General features: G+C 43.1%; 1 protein-coding gene across 1 annotated transcript in view; it reads right to left on the bottom strand.

Annotated features, from left to right (window-relative positions):
• LOC101588605 (serum paraoxonase/arylesterase 2) overlaps positions 1–17,363 on the bottom strand; it is a 28,996-nt gene extending 11,633 nt beyond the window's left edge. The window contains exons 1-2 of the mRNA XM_004632616.2: positions 17,265–17,363; positions 4,474–4,544 (exon numbers count right to left, since the gene is read on the bottom strand). Of these exons, the coding sequence (XP_004632673.1) occupies positions 4,474–4,544; positions 17,265–17,338 (145 nt within the window). The 5' untranslated portion in view covers positions 17,339–17,363. The remainder of the gene's footprint in view (positions 1–4,473; positions 4,545–17,264) is intronic.
• Between the last annotated feature and the right edge of the window lie 569 nt (positions 17,364–17,932).

Raw genomic sequence — 17,932 nt, 5'->3', positions numbered from 1 at the left:
TTATCTCATTGCCTTATTCTGATGAAGAAAACCAGCCTTACTGGCAGCCACCTTCAGAATATTTTCCAGATCTGCTCACCCATCTTCACTTCTATCGCCGGGGCCGTCATGAGATTTTATTATCTCCTATCACCACTGCTCTTGTGATCACTGCAAGAACAGTCGCAGCTACAGTAGCTTTCTGTCTTCTCCAATTCAGTAATAATAGCAGTGACAGCTACCAACAAACATTAAGTATTTATCAAGTACGAGGCGCTCTGTAAATACTTTACACACAATATCTCATATAAATTCATAATGCTCAGAGGCAGTATTATTATTTTAAATATGAGAATACAGAGCCTTTGAAAAGTTAAGAAAATTGCTCAGAATCACAAGATGAAAAGCTGAGATTCAAATCCTTTGGTCTAATTTAAAAGCACACAGAAACTATTCAACTCAGCAATTAATATATATACATCTATATATTCACTGACTCCATTTTTCTAAATCCACTCAAGGTCACTTCCATATGTTGGTTTTTTCCCTCAAGACTTTTCCTGCATACCTCCCATCTCAATCTTACCAATCTATAACATGTACATTTCATGAAAGTCTTTCCAAATCCTTTCTCCAGAAAGTCTTCCCACTATGCAGATTTAATTCGGACCTCTTCTTATTCCTGCATGGATCACTTGTCTGTGTCTCACACGGCCGACTGCTCCCCAGTATCGACCCTCTTCTTCCTCCTTTTCGCAGCAGGCACATGGCTGCGCAGCTGCAGGTGACCTTCTTCCTGAACCTTTTCTCGCTTCCCAAGAGGGGCACACTTTCTAAATTCAGGTCCATAGGACATGAGAGCAGAAAATATACACAGCTATTGAGTAAAATAAGATCAAAATGTAAGTGTTCTTTCTACTCTTTCTGGAGAGAAATGGTAACAAGTGGAGTTCTAGTCTTAGGCCAAGATGGAACAACTGAAAGACAATGGTGTGACTCTGTGTGTCTTTGTCCCTACATAACCACCCGAAGGCATGGGAAGCACAGTTATCTGATCACCTAGGGTCTTGGCCATTTGCTTTCCTTTACACTGTTACATAAGGGAAAGATGAACATAAACTGCTCTCTTCTCCAAACTATTACAACTTTGTGGCAGCCGGCTAGTCCTTACCAAGTCCAATAGCATATGTAATATGTACTACAGCTGATTATTTTCTACTTTTTTATTCATGAGTCTGGTATGCATGTTAATCACCCCGGAAAATAATACTATATTAAAAAAAGAGTCTTCAAAATCTCCTTAATATCTACAAGACTCAAGGTTTTTTTTTTTTTTCTTTTGGTACTGGGGATCAAAAGGGCCTCGTGCTTGCCAGACAGGTGCTTATGCCACTGAGCTATCTCCCAGCTCAATTTTTTATTGGTTATAAAAATAGAAAATATATCTTTGGCTTGGGGTTTTGCTTGCTTCCACTCTTTTCTCCCTAAGTATATGTATGATAATGGTTATGAACATCAGTGTTTTTCTTTGAAGAACAGGTATGGTAAAATTCTTGATTGTTAAATGCATCACAATATTAGTTAACTTTTGGGGGGAAGAGACAGACACAGACAGACACACAGACAGACAGACAGACAGACACACACACACACACACACACAGAGAGAGAGAGAGAGAGAGAGAGAGAGAGAGAGAGAGAGAGAGAGATTATTCAGAATTTTCTTTTAGCCCAGAGCTCAGTATTCTAAACATTTAGGAAATAAGATTTTAAACTTAAAGTCAGACTAGCTTTTGTCAGTATATAGATACTGATATTATGCTAAAGCTTCAGTGTAACAAACTTCTTTTCTGCTTGTAAATGTAAACTTAGAATTAAAAAAAGATGGAATAAGGAATTTACTTTCTGCCTCACAAACGTGATGCCTCCCGTATGATATGTAGTCAATGCTTCTTATTTATGAAATCAAGAAGACATAAAGTGATAAAGCATTCATTGCAAAGGGAGTGTGGAGGGTCGGGGCAAGGGGTAAGGGATCGGCTTTCAGTGACAGCTATTACTGCTTCCAGAACAGGAAATAAAAACGAGAGCTTCTCTATTCTTGTTGTCTACCGTAACAAGTTGTGTATGTCTACGCAGGAATGTACGTCCAGCTTCCTAGCATTCTTTACGACCAAAGACCATCAGATAAGCAATTGTTTATTAAAAATATGTAACCACAAGCTATTATTAATCACTGTGCACCATTAACATTGCATCCAACAAATGCTCAACAAATGTGTGCTCTGTATTATCCAGGAGACAACAGAAAAAGAGAAAGAACGAAAAGGACAACTCTAATTAGATCAAAGCCTGTATCCCAAAGGTGCTTCTAATCACTCATCTTCTTCACTCGCTTGCCTTCTGAAGTGTCTGGGGGACACTGAACACTTCAGGAGAGAGACCGGAGGTGACAGGTTTCCTCCTTTTTTCCAACTGCAGACAGCAACTCATACGCATCACAGCGTAAAGGTCACAAACACAGACAGATGCCTATACAGAATACAAATATTACAAGGCTTGTTTATCTCTCAGGTGTGCTCCGTCCCAGTGAACTGTAACAGGAATACACTCGGCAGTTTGTCCTCTAATGCGTCTGGCTGTGTCCTGCTGTCTACTCTGAGACTTGAATTCACAGAAGATAGACTTTCACTGGGCCTGAGGCTGTTCAGTGATGTGATATTTATTAACTCCCTAGCAAAACCAACCTAGGAGATCAGTGACCTAACTTCACACTTATGTCCCACGTCCCTCACAGATACCACCTACCTCTTGCTAGACAATTCTGAGGGGCTCTTTTGATGGCACCCAGAAGCCAGGATGAAGCTGCTAAGGTCCTGGGAACTTAAGAACCACCTCAGTGCTAGAAATGGATGGGTTACCTGGCGTGGATCTCATCAATCTGGTATCTACTAGTTTACAACCTCCTGGTAAAGGCTAAGACCTGGCAGAAAGAGGAGCCCCAGAAGACTCAACTGGCCTAGGTGGAGGGAGACAGGGTAAGGAAAACATGGAAGTAGTAATAAAAAGTAAACAACACATAGGAAAGAGATGATCAAAGACTGGAGGAGCAAGAAATCGATCTGTAAAGAAGCTCTGAGCCAGGTGTGGTGGTACACACCCGTACTTGGGGAGGCGGGAGCTGGAGGATCACAGATTGAAACCCAGCCTGGGCAACTTAGCCGGACACTGACTCACATGGAAAAAATATGCATAGGGGTATGTGCAGTGGAGGTTCTGGGTTCAGCCCTTGTACTCCTCTCCCCCAGAAAGGAAATGTAACCAAGTTTTCTCTGATGATCGATGTTCTCCTTTTGCTAAGGGAGCGCTGCGCATTGTGTCAGGAGCAGGAGCGCCATTATGAAACACTAAGTTTGTCGGTGTTGCCAACTTGATGCACTTTAGTGAGGGCTACCAAACTCCAGGCGCTGTCTCTCACCCCTAGATGGTACGTGAGGACTAGAGGGGCAGTTAGTCTATTATTTCCACCAAAGGGCTCTCGGAGCAAGAGCATAAATGAATGGGTCAAGATTTTAAGGCACTCAGCCTAACTACAATCTCATCATTGCAGGTGAGAAAATAGCAGAGACCAAGCTTGGCCCAAATTCCCGTTGCACATGGATGGCAGAACCCGAACCAGAAACCAGGTGTTTGGACTTGTAGCTCCTTTGTTTGTAATCGCACCATGAATTATCTTGAAGAAGAGCCCGTGTTTTCATTGTTCATCAATAACTCAGCAAATTGTCCTACAGATTTTTGTAGATGACAAAGGGTGAAAAAACTAACACGACACAGCCCTGAAGGAAGTGCAAGGGAGCTGGAGAGACCCTCAGTGCTGGGCGAGAAGCTGGACGGAGTGCTCACTGCCTGCAGCAGAAGGGGCTCGATCTCTGGAGCTCCTCTTAAATCTGAGGGCTGGCGTTCCCTCCACGGAGTGGGGGGACAGGGACAACCAATCACTAAGGGCTCTCACTTCTGCAGAGACAGCTGAGGAGGTAAAACAGGAACACTTTCTTGTAAGGCCAATTCGTGAAGCATCAATTATCTTTAGGCATGAGATAAGAAGCTGGTTACAGGGTAGTGAAATGGGCAAGACGAATACTGCCTGGCTTTGTGCAGCTTCCCCCCACTTCCGGTCACTAGCTGACCATCGCGACAACGGAACACAGACGTCTGAGGCAGTGCGCAAAGAAAGAGAAGTCTTGCAAGTACAATTCACAGAAGTGACAACACAGCAAGAAGCCAAACAGGAAACATGGGATTATGCAGCTAATAAATTACAATGAACATTAAGAAAGATATATACCGGATGTGTGAGGTTGAAAGAGACCAGACAGGTTTCAGTTGCTCTAACTGCTGGAAAACAGTAACTGCATAACAAACAGCTTTTAACCAACATTTTAATGTTGATAGCCAAGTAATGTAATGTGTACAGCAAGCATTGTCTCATACATACCAATTCCTTTAATTAGATGGCAGTTGGGAAGGTCGATGGATTCGATTTCTCTGGAGACTTTAAGTCGATTTCTGTTAAAAACAAAACAAAATAACTTCTTGTTTCTGTGCTCCATTTGGTTTGGGAAAATATTTAAAGGAGGCCTTTAGCAATATAAAAAGCAGCATATATTTAAAACAGATGAAGGAGGGCAGAGGATCAAATGTAGGGACATAAAACAGATCCAGCGAAAGTGAAAACACAAATGCACAGCACTGAGTTCTACATAGGGATGTGTGTGGTAAAACAATGGCCAGGATGTACGTAGTCACACTAGGGGGACGCTCCTAGGAGATCTCGGAGAGAGGGCCAGGACACCTTTCTCGCAGCTCTGAAGTGGGAGGAGCGCTCAGGCGGAGAGCCAGAGCCAGGGCCAGAAGCCGTGTCTTCCTGCTGAAGAGCCAGGACACAGCAAAACATCAGGTGACAGGGAATTCACGCCAGGACTACAAGGAGGCCAGAAGAAATGGCGCTGCTCAGAGACTGGCACAGGGCGGCTACACCCAACCACTACTGAGGAGTCACGGGGGGATCCCGTCCTCAAGGCAAGATGATTTGGAGAGCACCAACTACTGCTGTGACTGTGGCCGCAAGGTGTCATGCTCCAGTGGTTCAGGAAAACAAAGAAGAAATAACAAGGGAATGCTGAACTCTGATTTTTTTTTTCCGGGGGAGGGTGATTATCGGAAATTGAACTCAGGCCCTCAACGTTGCCCAGCAGGCACTGCGCCACTGAGCTAAATCCGCAAACCTGGGCTCCGATATCTTGCACCTTCCTTTCTGCCTGCCAGGCCACAAGGCAATTTGGTCCTATACCTGTGGACATGATTAGGAAGCCATATACTACCACTACCGACTGTCAGTTCTCTCTTTCTCACTTTGTCTCTCTCTTCTTTAGAATCATAGAACAATCTTGCTGCAAGGAACTTTGTTCTATGAAGGGATTCCCACAGGTGTTGGCTCCTTGCCTCTCTTGTATTCAAATACACTGAGTATAAGGAAGGCTACTGGTTTCTCAGTGAAATGTTTGGAAGTCCAGGCCTAGATAACCAAGTGTTATGCCCAACTATACAGTTTGGCAAGTCAGCTCCTACATAAAATCTCTAGGTAATCAGCATATATTCAGAATCACACAATCCAAATAGCAATGTTTGAAATAAGGAAATAAATAAATAATGTATAAATATATAAATGCAACACAATGTAACAATTATTTACACAAAACAACAATAAATAAATAACATATAAATATATAATGCAATACATTGTAGATATGTTAAATAAGTAAAACTTGAAAAAGATAAAAGCAATAAAAATACAGTCTCAAAAGACGTTTGATTCATACACACTGAAAAAGAGCCACTTAATATTTTTCTGCACATGTGCATGGCCTATGTGCCCCTTAGAGCCAAAATGGAATGCAGGGGAACATATCAATTATGACATTATTTTACAACTAAAATGATACTGTAAAAAGCAAAATAGTGGAAAAAAATGTCTTATGTTCAGATTTTGTTTGCATTAGGGTCATTGTTATCTAGTTTTAAAAGTGTAGCTGTCAGGAACCAGAGAAGCAGGCAGCTCAGGTGCCTGCTATCCCAGGGCCTAAGGCTGCGCCTCCCTAACCTTTAGAGCTTAAGGACGAGACAGTGTTGATCACAGCTTCGCCCATTCCTGAAAGTGTGGTTTCCCCTATTTGCCTTCCTTTTTTCCTTCCTTCCTTCCTTCCTTCCTTCCTTCCTTCCTTCCTTCCTTCCTTCCTTTTTCTTTCTTTCTTTCCTTCTTTCTTTATTTTTCTTTCTTTCTTTTTCCTTCCTTCCTTCCTTCCTCTCTTCTCTTTCTTTCTTTTATTAATTTTATTGAGAAACAAATAGCAATGAGACAGTTTCAAAACCAATTAGTAGGAAAGTTTCAATAATTAATACACTGCATATTGTTGTCTTCGTAGAACTTATTCATAGTACAAGATGCTGACATGTTATCCTGTCCAAACACTATTAGTACAAATTTTTCTTCTCACTGAATTAAGAGAAAATAACTGTATATCTACCCTAACTATTTTTTATGTACAGATACAAAATGGTCCTTCATTTATATCCCCTTTTTCTGTTTAGTTTTGTCAGAGAAGCCGGGGAGATGGCTCAATGGAATAAGCACTTGCCTGGTAAACACAAGGGCCTGAGTTCAATCCCCGCTTCCGCAAAAAAAAAAAAAAAAGTTTTGTCAGAGATGGGAATTCCATGTTATTTAAATATTGTAGGTACGTGAATTTGTTGCAGGCAGCTGAGTTAGATAGACATATTATAGGCAGTCAGACAGTGCCAGGCCCTCGAGGGAGATACCACAGAAGACAAGATACCTTACAACTGTAGGAGGGAGGGATGCTCCCACCGTGGGCCAGACCTAAAGACCAAAGATCAAACAAATGCTGCCCTCCCTAAAGATTGGCATGTCAGATTGATCATCATCCTGAGGGAGCCAGAAGAATCGTTAATCCGACTACTACTGGATGGCTACCTGATAAAGTCTTGTTCTACATTCATGCCGGCTTGCTAGATGACTTGCTTCCCCATTTGGTTCTGAACTTAATCAGTTTTACCTGAGCAATGGTGCTTGTAATCTCATTGGTTGACTACAGTTGTGTTCCACCTCATGCGCACCTACGCAAGTTCCCATGCCTTCTCCACCACCTTAGACTCGCCTCACGGTATGTTTTTCCTCTATAAAAGTCCCTGAGAAGAGACAGCTTCCCAGGGACCACCCGCTTGGGGGGGGCCCCTCTTCTGTCCCTCTCTTGGACAGGAGCTTTCTTTCCCCCAAAAATATATGCTGTTCATTAAAAAAAAATACAGTCTCACTTTTATCTGTCCCAGTAATATAGTAATTTAAAAGGGGAAAAATGTATAGATGACCCATATGGTAGTAGCTGGCACAGTGATGATGAAGACGCTGCTGCTGACAATGAAGGTGGCCAAAGGAAATCAGTAACAAGCAGCGATCACACACTACTGCTCCAAGTCTATCACGCTTTGAAGCGACTGCCTCAATGAATTCTTCAAGCCACCTTAGGACTCACCCATTTTAGAGACGATAAAAACAAGCTGAGAGCTAAGGCCATTATTTTTTCTGGACACCAACTCAGGGAGCAAGTCGGAACCAGCTCCCACTGAGAGGCGGATCTTGCTCTAATCACTGCACTTTTCTCAGCCAAGTGAAGAGATCTGTGTTCTCTTCTTCTTGGTAACACTGCTACGACCCACGGCAAGTCACTGTAAGTCTCGGGTCTTTACAAATTTCAGTAAGTATGAATTTATAAGATCCCAAGATTCTTCTACTATTGAATGACTCCAGAAGTACATGTATGCAGAAATCAGTGGGTCACAGCTATGGTGTAGACATCAAGTGTCTCGTGTTGGCTTGCTGCTTACTCTGTACAAGGTACCCGTTGTACCTATGTGACTACACAAAGAAAAGGGATGAGGGTGATTGCCATCTACTTTTTTCAAAGAAAATATATATGATTAAATAGATAAACTTTATGATTAAATAGAATCTACTAGGGCCAGTCAAATAGCTTGGCAGATTGAAGTGCCTGCAAGCAGGTGTAGTGGCCAGGGGTTCGATCTCCAGGCCTGCCTGGCCAGCACCCCCACTGGGGTGCGCTGAGGGGGCAATTGAGACTGGGCGTGGTGGCGCGTACCTGTAATCCCAGCTCTGGGGAGGCTGTAAAGAGGCGGATCACTAGGAGTGCAGTCTAGTAGTGAGACCCTGAACACCCTGTAGACCCTTCCCTAAAATACAGAAACAGAAAAGAAAAAAAAGGCAGGTGCGCGTGAGGCTGGCGAGCTGCGCTTCCTTCCCTCCAGTCCCTTGACTGTGAACACACATGCAGCGCTTAGGACGCAGCAACCATTCTGCATCTTTTTTTCTTATATTTCTTGTATTCCCATAAAAACGGACTCCAGAAGTCGCTCGGGAATGAGCATACTATGAAACCTCTATGGGACTTTCAAAAGGTATTTTCTAATGAAATTGGCATTCACGTCTATTGTTCAATGTTTTTTTCCTCCTTATTAGTACATGGTTGTGATACACTATAAATATATCTATGGTGGAGAACTGATAAATGTACATTCCAAATCTTAATCCTTTTTATTTACCCTCTCCCTTTCCTCTCCAGCTTCCTCCATTACCAGATCTGTTTTCCATCTCCCACAGGGGTTGTCTTCCTATTTCCTCTCACCTACTTTTAAAAAAAATATATATTTGGTATAAGGTCTCACTATGCAGCTCAGACTCTTGGTGATCCACGTGTTTTCAGTGTCCCCAGCACCGGGATTACAGGCATGCACTATCACCATGCCTGCCTGGGGGTGGGACCAGCACGGCATGTGGTGCTAGGGGTCGAACCCTGGTCCCTTTGCTTGCCTAAGTAGGCGCTTAGTCCGCTGAGCTATCTCACCGCCCCCCCATCTTTTGTTCATTAAATTATGTAATTTGTTTTTTTTGTATAAAAGAATCTTCCTCATTTAACCTGTGTCTGACTTATTTCACTGAGCGTTACAGTCTCAAAGTGCATCCACTTGCCTACAACTGACTCAAGTTAATTCTTCATTGCATTGGAGTAGTACTGCATTGTGCATGTACCTCCCATTTTCTCTGCCTGCTCATCTGTTGACAGGCATATAGGCTGCTTCTGATATTGAACTATTATTAGTAGTGTTGCTGTAAACTTCATATGCGTGTATCATTATAATATGATGTTTTTAACTCTGTCAGGAAGATACCCAGAAGATATATATGGGCCAAATGGCATCTCTAGTTTTAGTTTTCTGAGGAATCTACACACTGATTTCTTGTGGGTGCAGCAGCTTACCTTCCCACCAACAGTATAGAAGGCTTCCTTTTTACCTATGACCTCAACAGCGTTGGTTATGTTTTGTGTTCTTGATGATGAACATTTGTCTAAGGTAAGAGACACTCAGTGTTGTATTTATTTACATTTTCCTGAGAGCAAAAGATGGTGGGCATGTTCCCATGCACACCCTGACCATTTGTGCTTCTTTCGAGATGTGTCTGTTTACTTCAGTTGCACATTTTTAACTTCGATTTTTTATTTTGGGAGATCTGATTTTTTGAGTTATTTATTTATTCTAGATATTAGTGTTCTACAGAGTAGCCAGCAAAATTTTATCCCATTCTATTGGTTGTCTCTTCTGCTTTTGGTTCCTCTGTGTCAAGGAACAGGTGTCTAAAGGTGCCTGGAGTTACTCCTGCATCCTCAATTCTGTTCCATTGATAAATATGTCTTTTTATACCAGTACAATACTGTTTTTATGACTGCAGTTTTGTAATATAACTTGAAATCTCATATATATATATGACTTCTCCTGCTTTGTTCTTGATGTCCTAGTTGCTTTTGATATCCTAGGTCTTTTCTGGTTCCATATTTTAGAATATTTCTTCTAGCTTTGTGAAGAATTATGTTGACATTTTAATTGGGACTGTATTAAATGCATGTACCATTTTTGGTATTCTGGCAATAATACTATTTTAACAGTATTATTTCTGCGTATTCAGGAGTGGATGCCTTACCATTTTCTGATGACCTCCTCAATGTTTTTTTAGAGTACTATAATTTTGGCTATAAAAGTCTTTTACTCTCTTGGTTAATTCATAGGTAATTTTTTAAAGAAACTATTGTGAACAGGATTGTTTTCTTAATTTTTTTTTCTTAGTAGATTCACTGTGGGTATACAGGAATACTAAGGATTTTCAGGGTATTGATTGTGTATTCTGTTGCCTTACAAATTTATTAGTTCTAGGAATCTTTCGGTGGAGTTTTTTTTTTTTTTTTTTTTTGTCTCTTATATAAAAGATCATGTAATCTGCAAGTAAGGATAGTTTGGCACCTTCCTTGCCAATATACATCTCCCTTTCATTTTATTCTTTGCATGACGCTCTGACTACAGTGTTGAGTACCACATTGAACAGGTGTGCTAAGCATGGACACCTTTGACTTATTCCTCTTTTATTCTGATTTTAGAGGAAATGCTTTCAGTTTTGCCCCACTTAGATGTATGATGTTGCCATGGGTTCAATATAAATGATTTTTATCAGTCTGAGGTAGGGTCCTTCTATACTTATTTTCATCAAGGACTTTCCCTCCACCCTGACCCTCACCCCATGAACAGAATTTGGATTTTGGCAAAGGTTGTTTTTTTGTTTTTGTTTTTGCTTTTGTTTTTTTTTTTTTTTTTTGCCACCTACTGAAATGACTGCATGATTTTCTTTGGTCCATTTTGTCCATTTTTTTGTTTACGTGATACATTATACATGTTAATTTGCATATGCTAAGTCATCCTGTATTCCTGACAGGAAACCAACATGCATCCTTGAGAAGGATAAGGCTGTAGAAGCAATAGTGAGGGCGCAAGGTATGGGAATATAGAAAGTCTGGTTCTCTGATAGGGACACTGACTGAAGAAGCTCTAGACTGCCTCCCTACAAAGATCCTGTCAGGTGAAAACGTAAGTCTGTGTTTCTATCAGTTGCCGTTAACTTTATATATGTTACGTGCAGCCAAACACATACCTAATCGATAGCAGGTTTAAGAAGTTTTGGAAACAGAAAAGAGAAAGTGACACAAATCTTTGGCTTAGAAAGTCAAAAAGCCTAAAAGTATTGATGGAAAAGGTTGAAGATGTGGTACAAGCACAACTAAGACACATGAGTGAAGAAAAACCTCTGTCTTCGCTGCACATTACTCATGCCCTACCTAACGTTTTATGTCTCCCAGATGCTTAGGGATGTCCTGGGCCTGAGGCAGCATGGCTGTCACTCTGCTGTCCTCCATACACCACTGTGTGATCACAGAACCCTTTCCCTTTAAGCCAGCCGGCCTCTGACACTTGCTTTTGCAACCACAGCCATTTATAAAAATGAAGCTCAAGATGAAGTTTCTCTTCTCTGTTCTAAGTTTATTGTTCTCTCTGTTCTTTTTTTGTACTACTCAGTTCTTTTAATTTATGTTACAAACACATAATAGGTATGAGAAAAAGCTTCCTTCAACCAAGCCAGTAATAATTTCCTGGGTGACCCCAAAAGGAACGATGTACATCAGGCCTCTTAATCTGGGGTCCGTGGTCTTTAAGAAATCCAAGGACCCATTAACGTGGATGAGGGAATCATTGTTAAACTATCTACACTTCATTGTCTCCTCTGATAATGAGTTTGTATCACCAGCCATAGTAAGTACTACCAGCAGTACCTGTGACCCTTTCACTAATACAGATTACAGCTATTACTACAGCAATTTCAGTTGTCATAGGTATCACAAAATGCCATTTACCTTCATTCCTACCTCAAAGTATCTACTGTTAGCATTTACCTACCTCTAGATTGATCTAAGAATTTAAAAATAAGTGCATGCTAGTATACCATAAATTAGATTTTTAAATAGCTTCATAGTAGCATTTAATTATAACTAGTTCTTTTGTAATCTTAAGTATTTAATTTAATAATTTAAAAATATGATGGGCTGGAGAGATGGCTCAGTAGTCTAAGTGCCTGGCTGGCAAGTACGAGGACCTGGGTTCTATCCCCGGTATCTCATGCTGTGCCAGCAAAAGAACCCTGGGCAAGGTGGTGCACATCTACAATCTCAGCACTGGGAAGGCTGAGACAGGAGGATCACTATCAGTGCGAACTGCCATGTAGCAAGACCCTAAATTAACTAACTAGATAAATAAATGGTTAAAAATAAAAATATGATGTTGGGGTAGGGGGTGCAGTTCAGTAGTACAGCATTTGCCTATCATGCCCAAGATCCTGAGTTTGAACTTGGTATCAAAGTGGGAAAAAAAGCTACGTAGGAATCAAGTCTGCTTCACCAGACTGCTAAGTCTTCTACAGCACCAAAGTTTAAGACAATTGACTTCAATATTACTATCATAGTTAACTGGTTTACTATGTGCCTGTTATTATCAGCACCCTGAATGAATAAACTCATCTATTTCTCACAGCCCCACTGTGAAGCAGGCAGCGCCCTATCCTCTAGATTAGCACACTGTGGCACAGGATGAATTGTTAACAGAGATACGAACTAATTCAGGCTAGCCAGCCATAAAGCGGGAGCCCTAAACCAAGTCATTAACACGAAACCTATTTCTACTTCCTTCCTTCTGCAAAAGCAGTGGGGAAAGAGACTGAGCGGTTAGTTACTCCTGGGCCTCCTTGCAGGGCAGTAGGGGCACACCAGGCAGGGGTACTTATCTGCCCCAGCCAGTGCCATCAGTGCTGAGAGGAGCTGGTACTTCATCCACGTCTCCTCACCTTCGAGTTTACAACACATTCGTAGAGCTTTGTCTCTCTGCAGGCATGTACAAATGGGGTTTATCTTTTATATGTGGGCTTGTCAAACCTTTTAGACCAGTACCTCTTTAGCCCCTGCAGTATTTGTACCACGTCACTGGAGATTTGTGTTTAGGAATATAATGCTATGGAAAACCTACTCAGTGGCCAGGAAATGAGGAGGCTGTGGGGGACTAGGGAAACGTAATTGGAACAGAGGACCTGGCTCAGAGTAAAGTTCAGCCCAAATGAATCACCTGTTGAAGTAACCAGTTCACCTAGCCCAACTGCAAAGTTGCATGTGTAAGAGAAAAAAACAGACGTGCATGAAGGCTGAACAAAGACACAAGAAAGGGACACCCTTTCCAACCGTCAGATATGCAAATTTGGGGTTAATATAAAGAACTTTCTACACTTTTGATACAGTGAGCAACACACAGTCACACAATAAATAATAAGGAGCCACGTAATAAATGATAAGGAGGATGGTGCTTAACAGGGAAAAAAAAAAAAACCCTGCTTCTCCAAGTGTTCCAAAACAGGCTGCCGTGCTTCTCAGTGGAGCTGTCATAAGAGGTATTAGTCACCATGCATGTTTGGGCAGCTCCTGCTCACTCTCAAGTAAGGCTCTGATGCCCTCCAGTCAGGAGGGAGCAAACAGCCTGGGACGGGGAGCGAATAACCTGGGAACCTTTGCTTACTTCCCTGTTCCTTACTGCTCAACTGGGGGTGAGTAGAAGAGGATGGTGTGGGAGGCCGGCCTCCCCTGGGAGCATGAGCCAGATACACGCAGAAGGAAGAAGACAACCTTCGTGACATTTATCCATCTGGGACAGACTAAAATTCATCTACCGTTTATCTGAAATTCAAGTTGAAATTTAAATGGGCATCCTGGGGGAGATAACTTAACTGACAAAGTGCCATCACTAAAAAGTGAATAATTAAACAGCAGGGACCAGATTGGAAAACCACTCCCACAAGCAAAAGCCTCTGTCCTTTCACCCATATCTGAAAAGCCTTTCCTTCTGGGAAGCTGGGAACGCACTGCTCTGGAAACAGACTCTCGGGGTCTGCAGACCGAAATGCCACGCATCTGAGCACTTCGCCGCATGCCGCAGGCACCCATTAGTCCTCAGTCCCACGGTCACTACATTCAATACCAGAATGAACTTGAACTTTCAGACAGTGAATGATGTTTTACCATGAGTTATGTTCCAAATTCCATGCTTATAATAAAAATAATGCATAAGTATCCACACTTATAGTAATACAAGATTCATTGTGTCTCTGTTCATCTAAAATTCAAACGGAACAGGGCATCCTGCATTTTTTTTGATTAACTGAGCCCCAGCCCCTCTACCCCAACCCATCTGGAGCTTGAGCTGTCCAGCACTTACCATTGCTCTTCAAAGTTGACCACAGTCAAATCTTTGTAAAGAAAAGTCACTTGGAATTGTAAATCACCTGCTGCTGCGCTGAACTCCATTTCAATAAGCCTTACTTATCTTGTCCTATGTTTGCAACTATAACATTAGCATGCAAGGGGACTGAAATTAAAAACCTTATGATTAATAAAAATGGACATAAATGATCATTAACTGTGAAAACCTCAACTGGTTAGTTGCACATTAGTGACAGTGTAATGCTGGTAAATTTTGGTGGTCTTGCTTTTTTAAAATTGAGAGCTTTATAAATCATACATAGGGTTGCATTACTCGGAAGACCTCAGAAATAGGCAACAAAAGCAAACATATACTAACGCAGCAAGACAGATGCTTCGGCCCAAGAAAGGAAACCATCAGTAGAATGAAGACACAACCTCCAGGATGGCAGCGCACACTTGCAATGCATCTGAGAAAGGGTTCAGATATATAAGGAACTCAAATGACTCATCAGCAAAACAAAAACAAGACCTCTAATTATTAGGGAAGCGCAAATCAAAACCTTCGTAGACGCCACCTCACCATCGTTGGAATGGCTACTGCCAAGGATGAAAGATAACAGGTATTAGTGAGCGTGTATGAGAAAAGGATTTTTTTTTCAGTGCTGGAGCTCTAACTTGGACAATGTCTACCACTGAACTTTATTCTTGGCCCAAAAGGGAACTTTTCTTTATTGTTAATGAGAATGTAAATTAGTTATAGAAACTAATTAGTTCATATTATTATAGAAAATAATATGAAGTTTTCTCAGGAAGTTTATGATCCTGCAATCCCACAACTGGGTTTATATATCTGAAGGGCATGAAATTTGTATTTCAAAAGGCATCTGCTCTCCATGTTTATTGCGCTATTCACAACAGTGAATGGAAACAATGTCGGTGTCCATTGGAAGATTCACAGGTAAAGAAACTGTGATACTTGTGTATAGTAAGACATTAAATTCAGCCATAGCAAAGGATAAAATCCAATCATTTATTCCTGGAACATGGGTGACCTTGGAAACTCTATGTGAAGTGAAGTAATTCGAGCACAGGAAGACGAGTCCTGTACAATCTCAGTCATACATGGAAACTACAAATGCTGCTCTAACAGCAGCAGGAGTGCAGCGGTGATTGCCAGAGCCTGGCGGTGGAGGTACCACTAGATACATTCTGGCTTGCACACTACGGTTCAGGAGGGTGGCTTTCTTAACAGTGTGTAGTTCAGAGGGGTTGAAGAAAGGATTCTGGATATTATACACACACACACACACACACACACACACACACAAATTAAAGCTACTTAAATTAATGGCTATGCTAGTTACCCAGATTTGATCATTATACCATGTGTTACATTGCACCCCATAAATACGTACACTTACTGTGTCAATCCAAAGGAAAACGTAACACAAAATAGTCACCCCTGTGAATGGTCTGCAGAACCAGCATGAGCACTTATATCGCATGTCAACTAACATCAGGGTGTCCACTGCCTACCAACAAGCATTCCTTCCCCACCTGAGCCGCCCTCTGCATACACACACTCTCCGAGTCCAACCCCTTCCCCAGCCGAGTCAGCAACAGCTATGGGGTAGGGCAGCTGTCTGGCAAGACGCATGGCTTTTGACCTCTCCCTCACCCGTGCCACTATACTTTGGGTCCCTGTTGTGCTTGCTGAACCACTGCCATACCTTCCCTGGTTTCCCTGTGTCTCCTCTCTCTTTCAGTAGTTCTCAACCCTGACTGCACTCCGGAATTATCAGGAGAGGTTTTTGCTGTGACTGGGATGGAATCCAGAGCTTCACATGTGCTGGACAAGTGCACCTCCACTGAACTACACCCCAGAGCAAAGACAAACAAACAAGCAAACCAGGGCCCGGGCCCACCCAGGCCAGACGGGTCAGCCTCTCTGGTGGTGTCACTCAGTCTCTGAGGCGATCCGGGGTAAGCAGAAGCACTGCTGTGTGCTTGCAGCTCATTTCTGTAACACAACGTGGTGATGCTGGGTTCCTGCTGAGCAATAAACAAGTCGTGGAAACTTCTCTGGTGCCTAGTAAAGGGCCAACTTTTCAACTTACCTTCAAGTCTACCCTTCCCGTGTCTCTACTAACCTCTCCCCCTTGTGACTTCATGCTGTCCTCGAGCTGGTCCATCTGCTCGTCTCCAAACACCCGGGCCTTAGGCCCTCCTATGGCCTCCTCCATCCCGGTTATAGGTAGAGACCAAACCTGCCAGTGGCGATTACCAAGAGGTAATCTCGTCCTATAAACCTACAGGGCTCAACTCTACTTGTCCTGGTCGTAGTGTTTCAGTCAAGTATTTCATTTCTCTCCTCTCCTATATTTATATAATAGTAGGCCTATTTCTGGAACTCTTGCAAGGAAGTCTACAAACTTTGCAGTGGTAATTTAGGAACCGTGATGTCTAACCAGCAAAAAGTTTCCACTGTAACGAGATTATGAGACGTCCGGCTTTGCGGCTTCTTTGGGGATTCCAGGTGAAGAAACAAATACGGAAGTGATGTAAGCACAGGGGCAGCCCAAGGGGCTTTGTAGGCTGCGCCAAGCGCCGAGAGAAGCCGGCTGAAGCGTTCCTCCGATACACAGGAAGAGGGAAGGAGGGCAACTTTATTAAAGACCGGACTGTTTCCAGCCGCGGAGGGAAGCAGCACCAATGACCAGAAGTAAACTTTGTCGTTAAAGTCTCAGCGCATGAATTACAGTTTTGTTTTCAACTGCAAGTAGTCGTCTCACCCTTGAGCAGTTGCAAAACGCCCCCCCTGCCATCCTGGTGCGGCGGAAGCTGCTGAGCAGCAAAGGCCTACAAACTTTTTAGAAAGTGAAGGGATGGATGGGCGGAGGAGCTGCAGCGCGGAGAGGGATGGCGGTTCTGCGCCGCCCCCCGGATCCCGCCTGCCCGGCCCTGCAAGCCCCGCCGCCGCCCTGCGCGGGGACCGCGAGCGTCCGGCGCAACCTACCTGAGCGCCAGCAGCCTCTCGCCCAGCAGCGCCAGCGCGATCCCCAGCACACCCAGAGCCACCAGCCGCCCCATGGCCACACCGCCGCGTCTCTGGGCCCGGGCGGCCCTTGGGCGGCGCCAGCTCGCGCCCCGCCCGGACTCCGGACGCGCAGCTCCGCCCTGGCCTGGCCTGGTCGCGGCCCCAGACCGGGTCCCTGGGCGGATGCGGAGCTCCGTGCCCTGGTGCTTCCCCGCGTCAGGCCACACAGCCCTCCGGCCTCCGCAAACCTTTCCTGTGGCCTTATTCTTTAAAGACTTTTCTGCAAGAAACTTCTAAGGCTTTAAAGATCCTTTTCTTTAGGAAAAACTGTACTGAGAATTGGCTCGCAAATAGTTCAGGTTGGAGTCACTACATTTTATAACAGGGTGTAGCTGGGAGGAAGAAAGAGTCTGTTTCTATAGGACTTCTACACTAGAAACCTTAGAACTTGGTTTATCCCTTACCCAGGTCAACTTATGGGAGTAAGAGTAGATTTTCTTTTTCTTTTTTTAAATACTTTCTTTTTTTCTGTACAGGGTCTCACTACAGCTCGGACTCCTAGTGATTCTCTTGTTTTCAGCCTCCCCAGCGCTGGGATTACACGCCTGCGTCACCACCTGGGTCTCAGTGGTGGGCTCAGCAAGCCC

This window comes from Octodon degus, unplaced genomic scaffold (assembly GCF_000260255.1).
Source record: "Octodon degus isolate 3935 unplaced genomic scaffold, OctDeg1.0 scaffold00050, whole genome shotgun sequence".
Taxonomy (NCBI): domain Eukaryota; kingdom Metazoa; phylum Chordata; class Mammalia; order Rodentia; family Octodontidae; genus Octodon; species Octodon degus.
The sequence above is the reverse complement of the archived record's forward strand: the minus strand, read 5'-3'. Positions and strand labels throughout refer to the sequence as shown.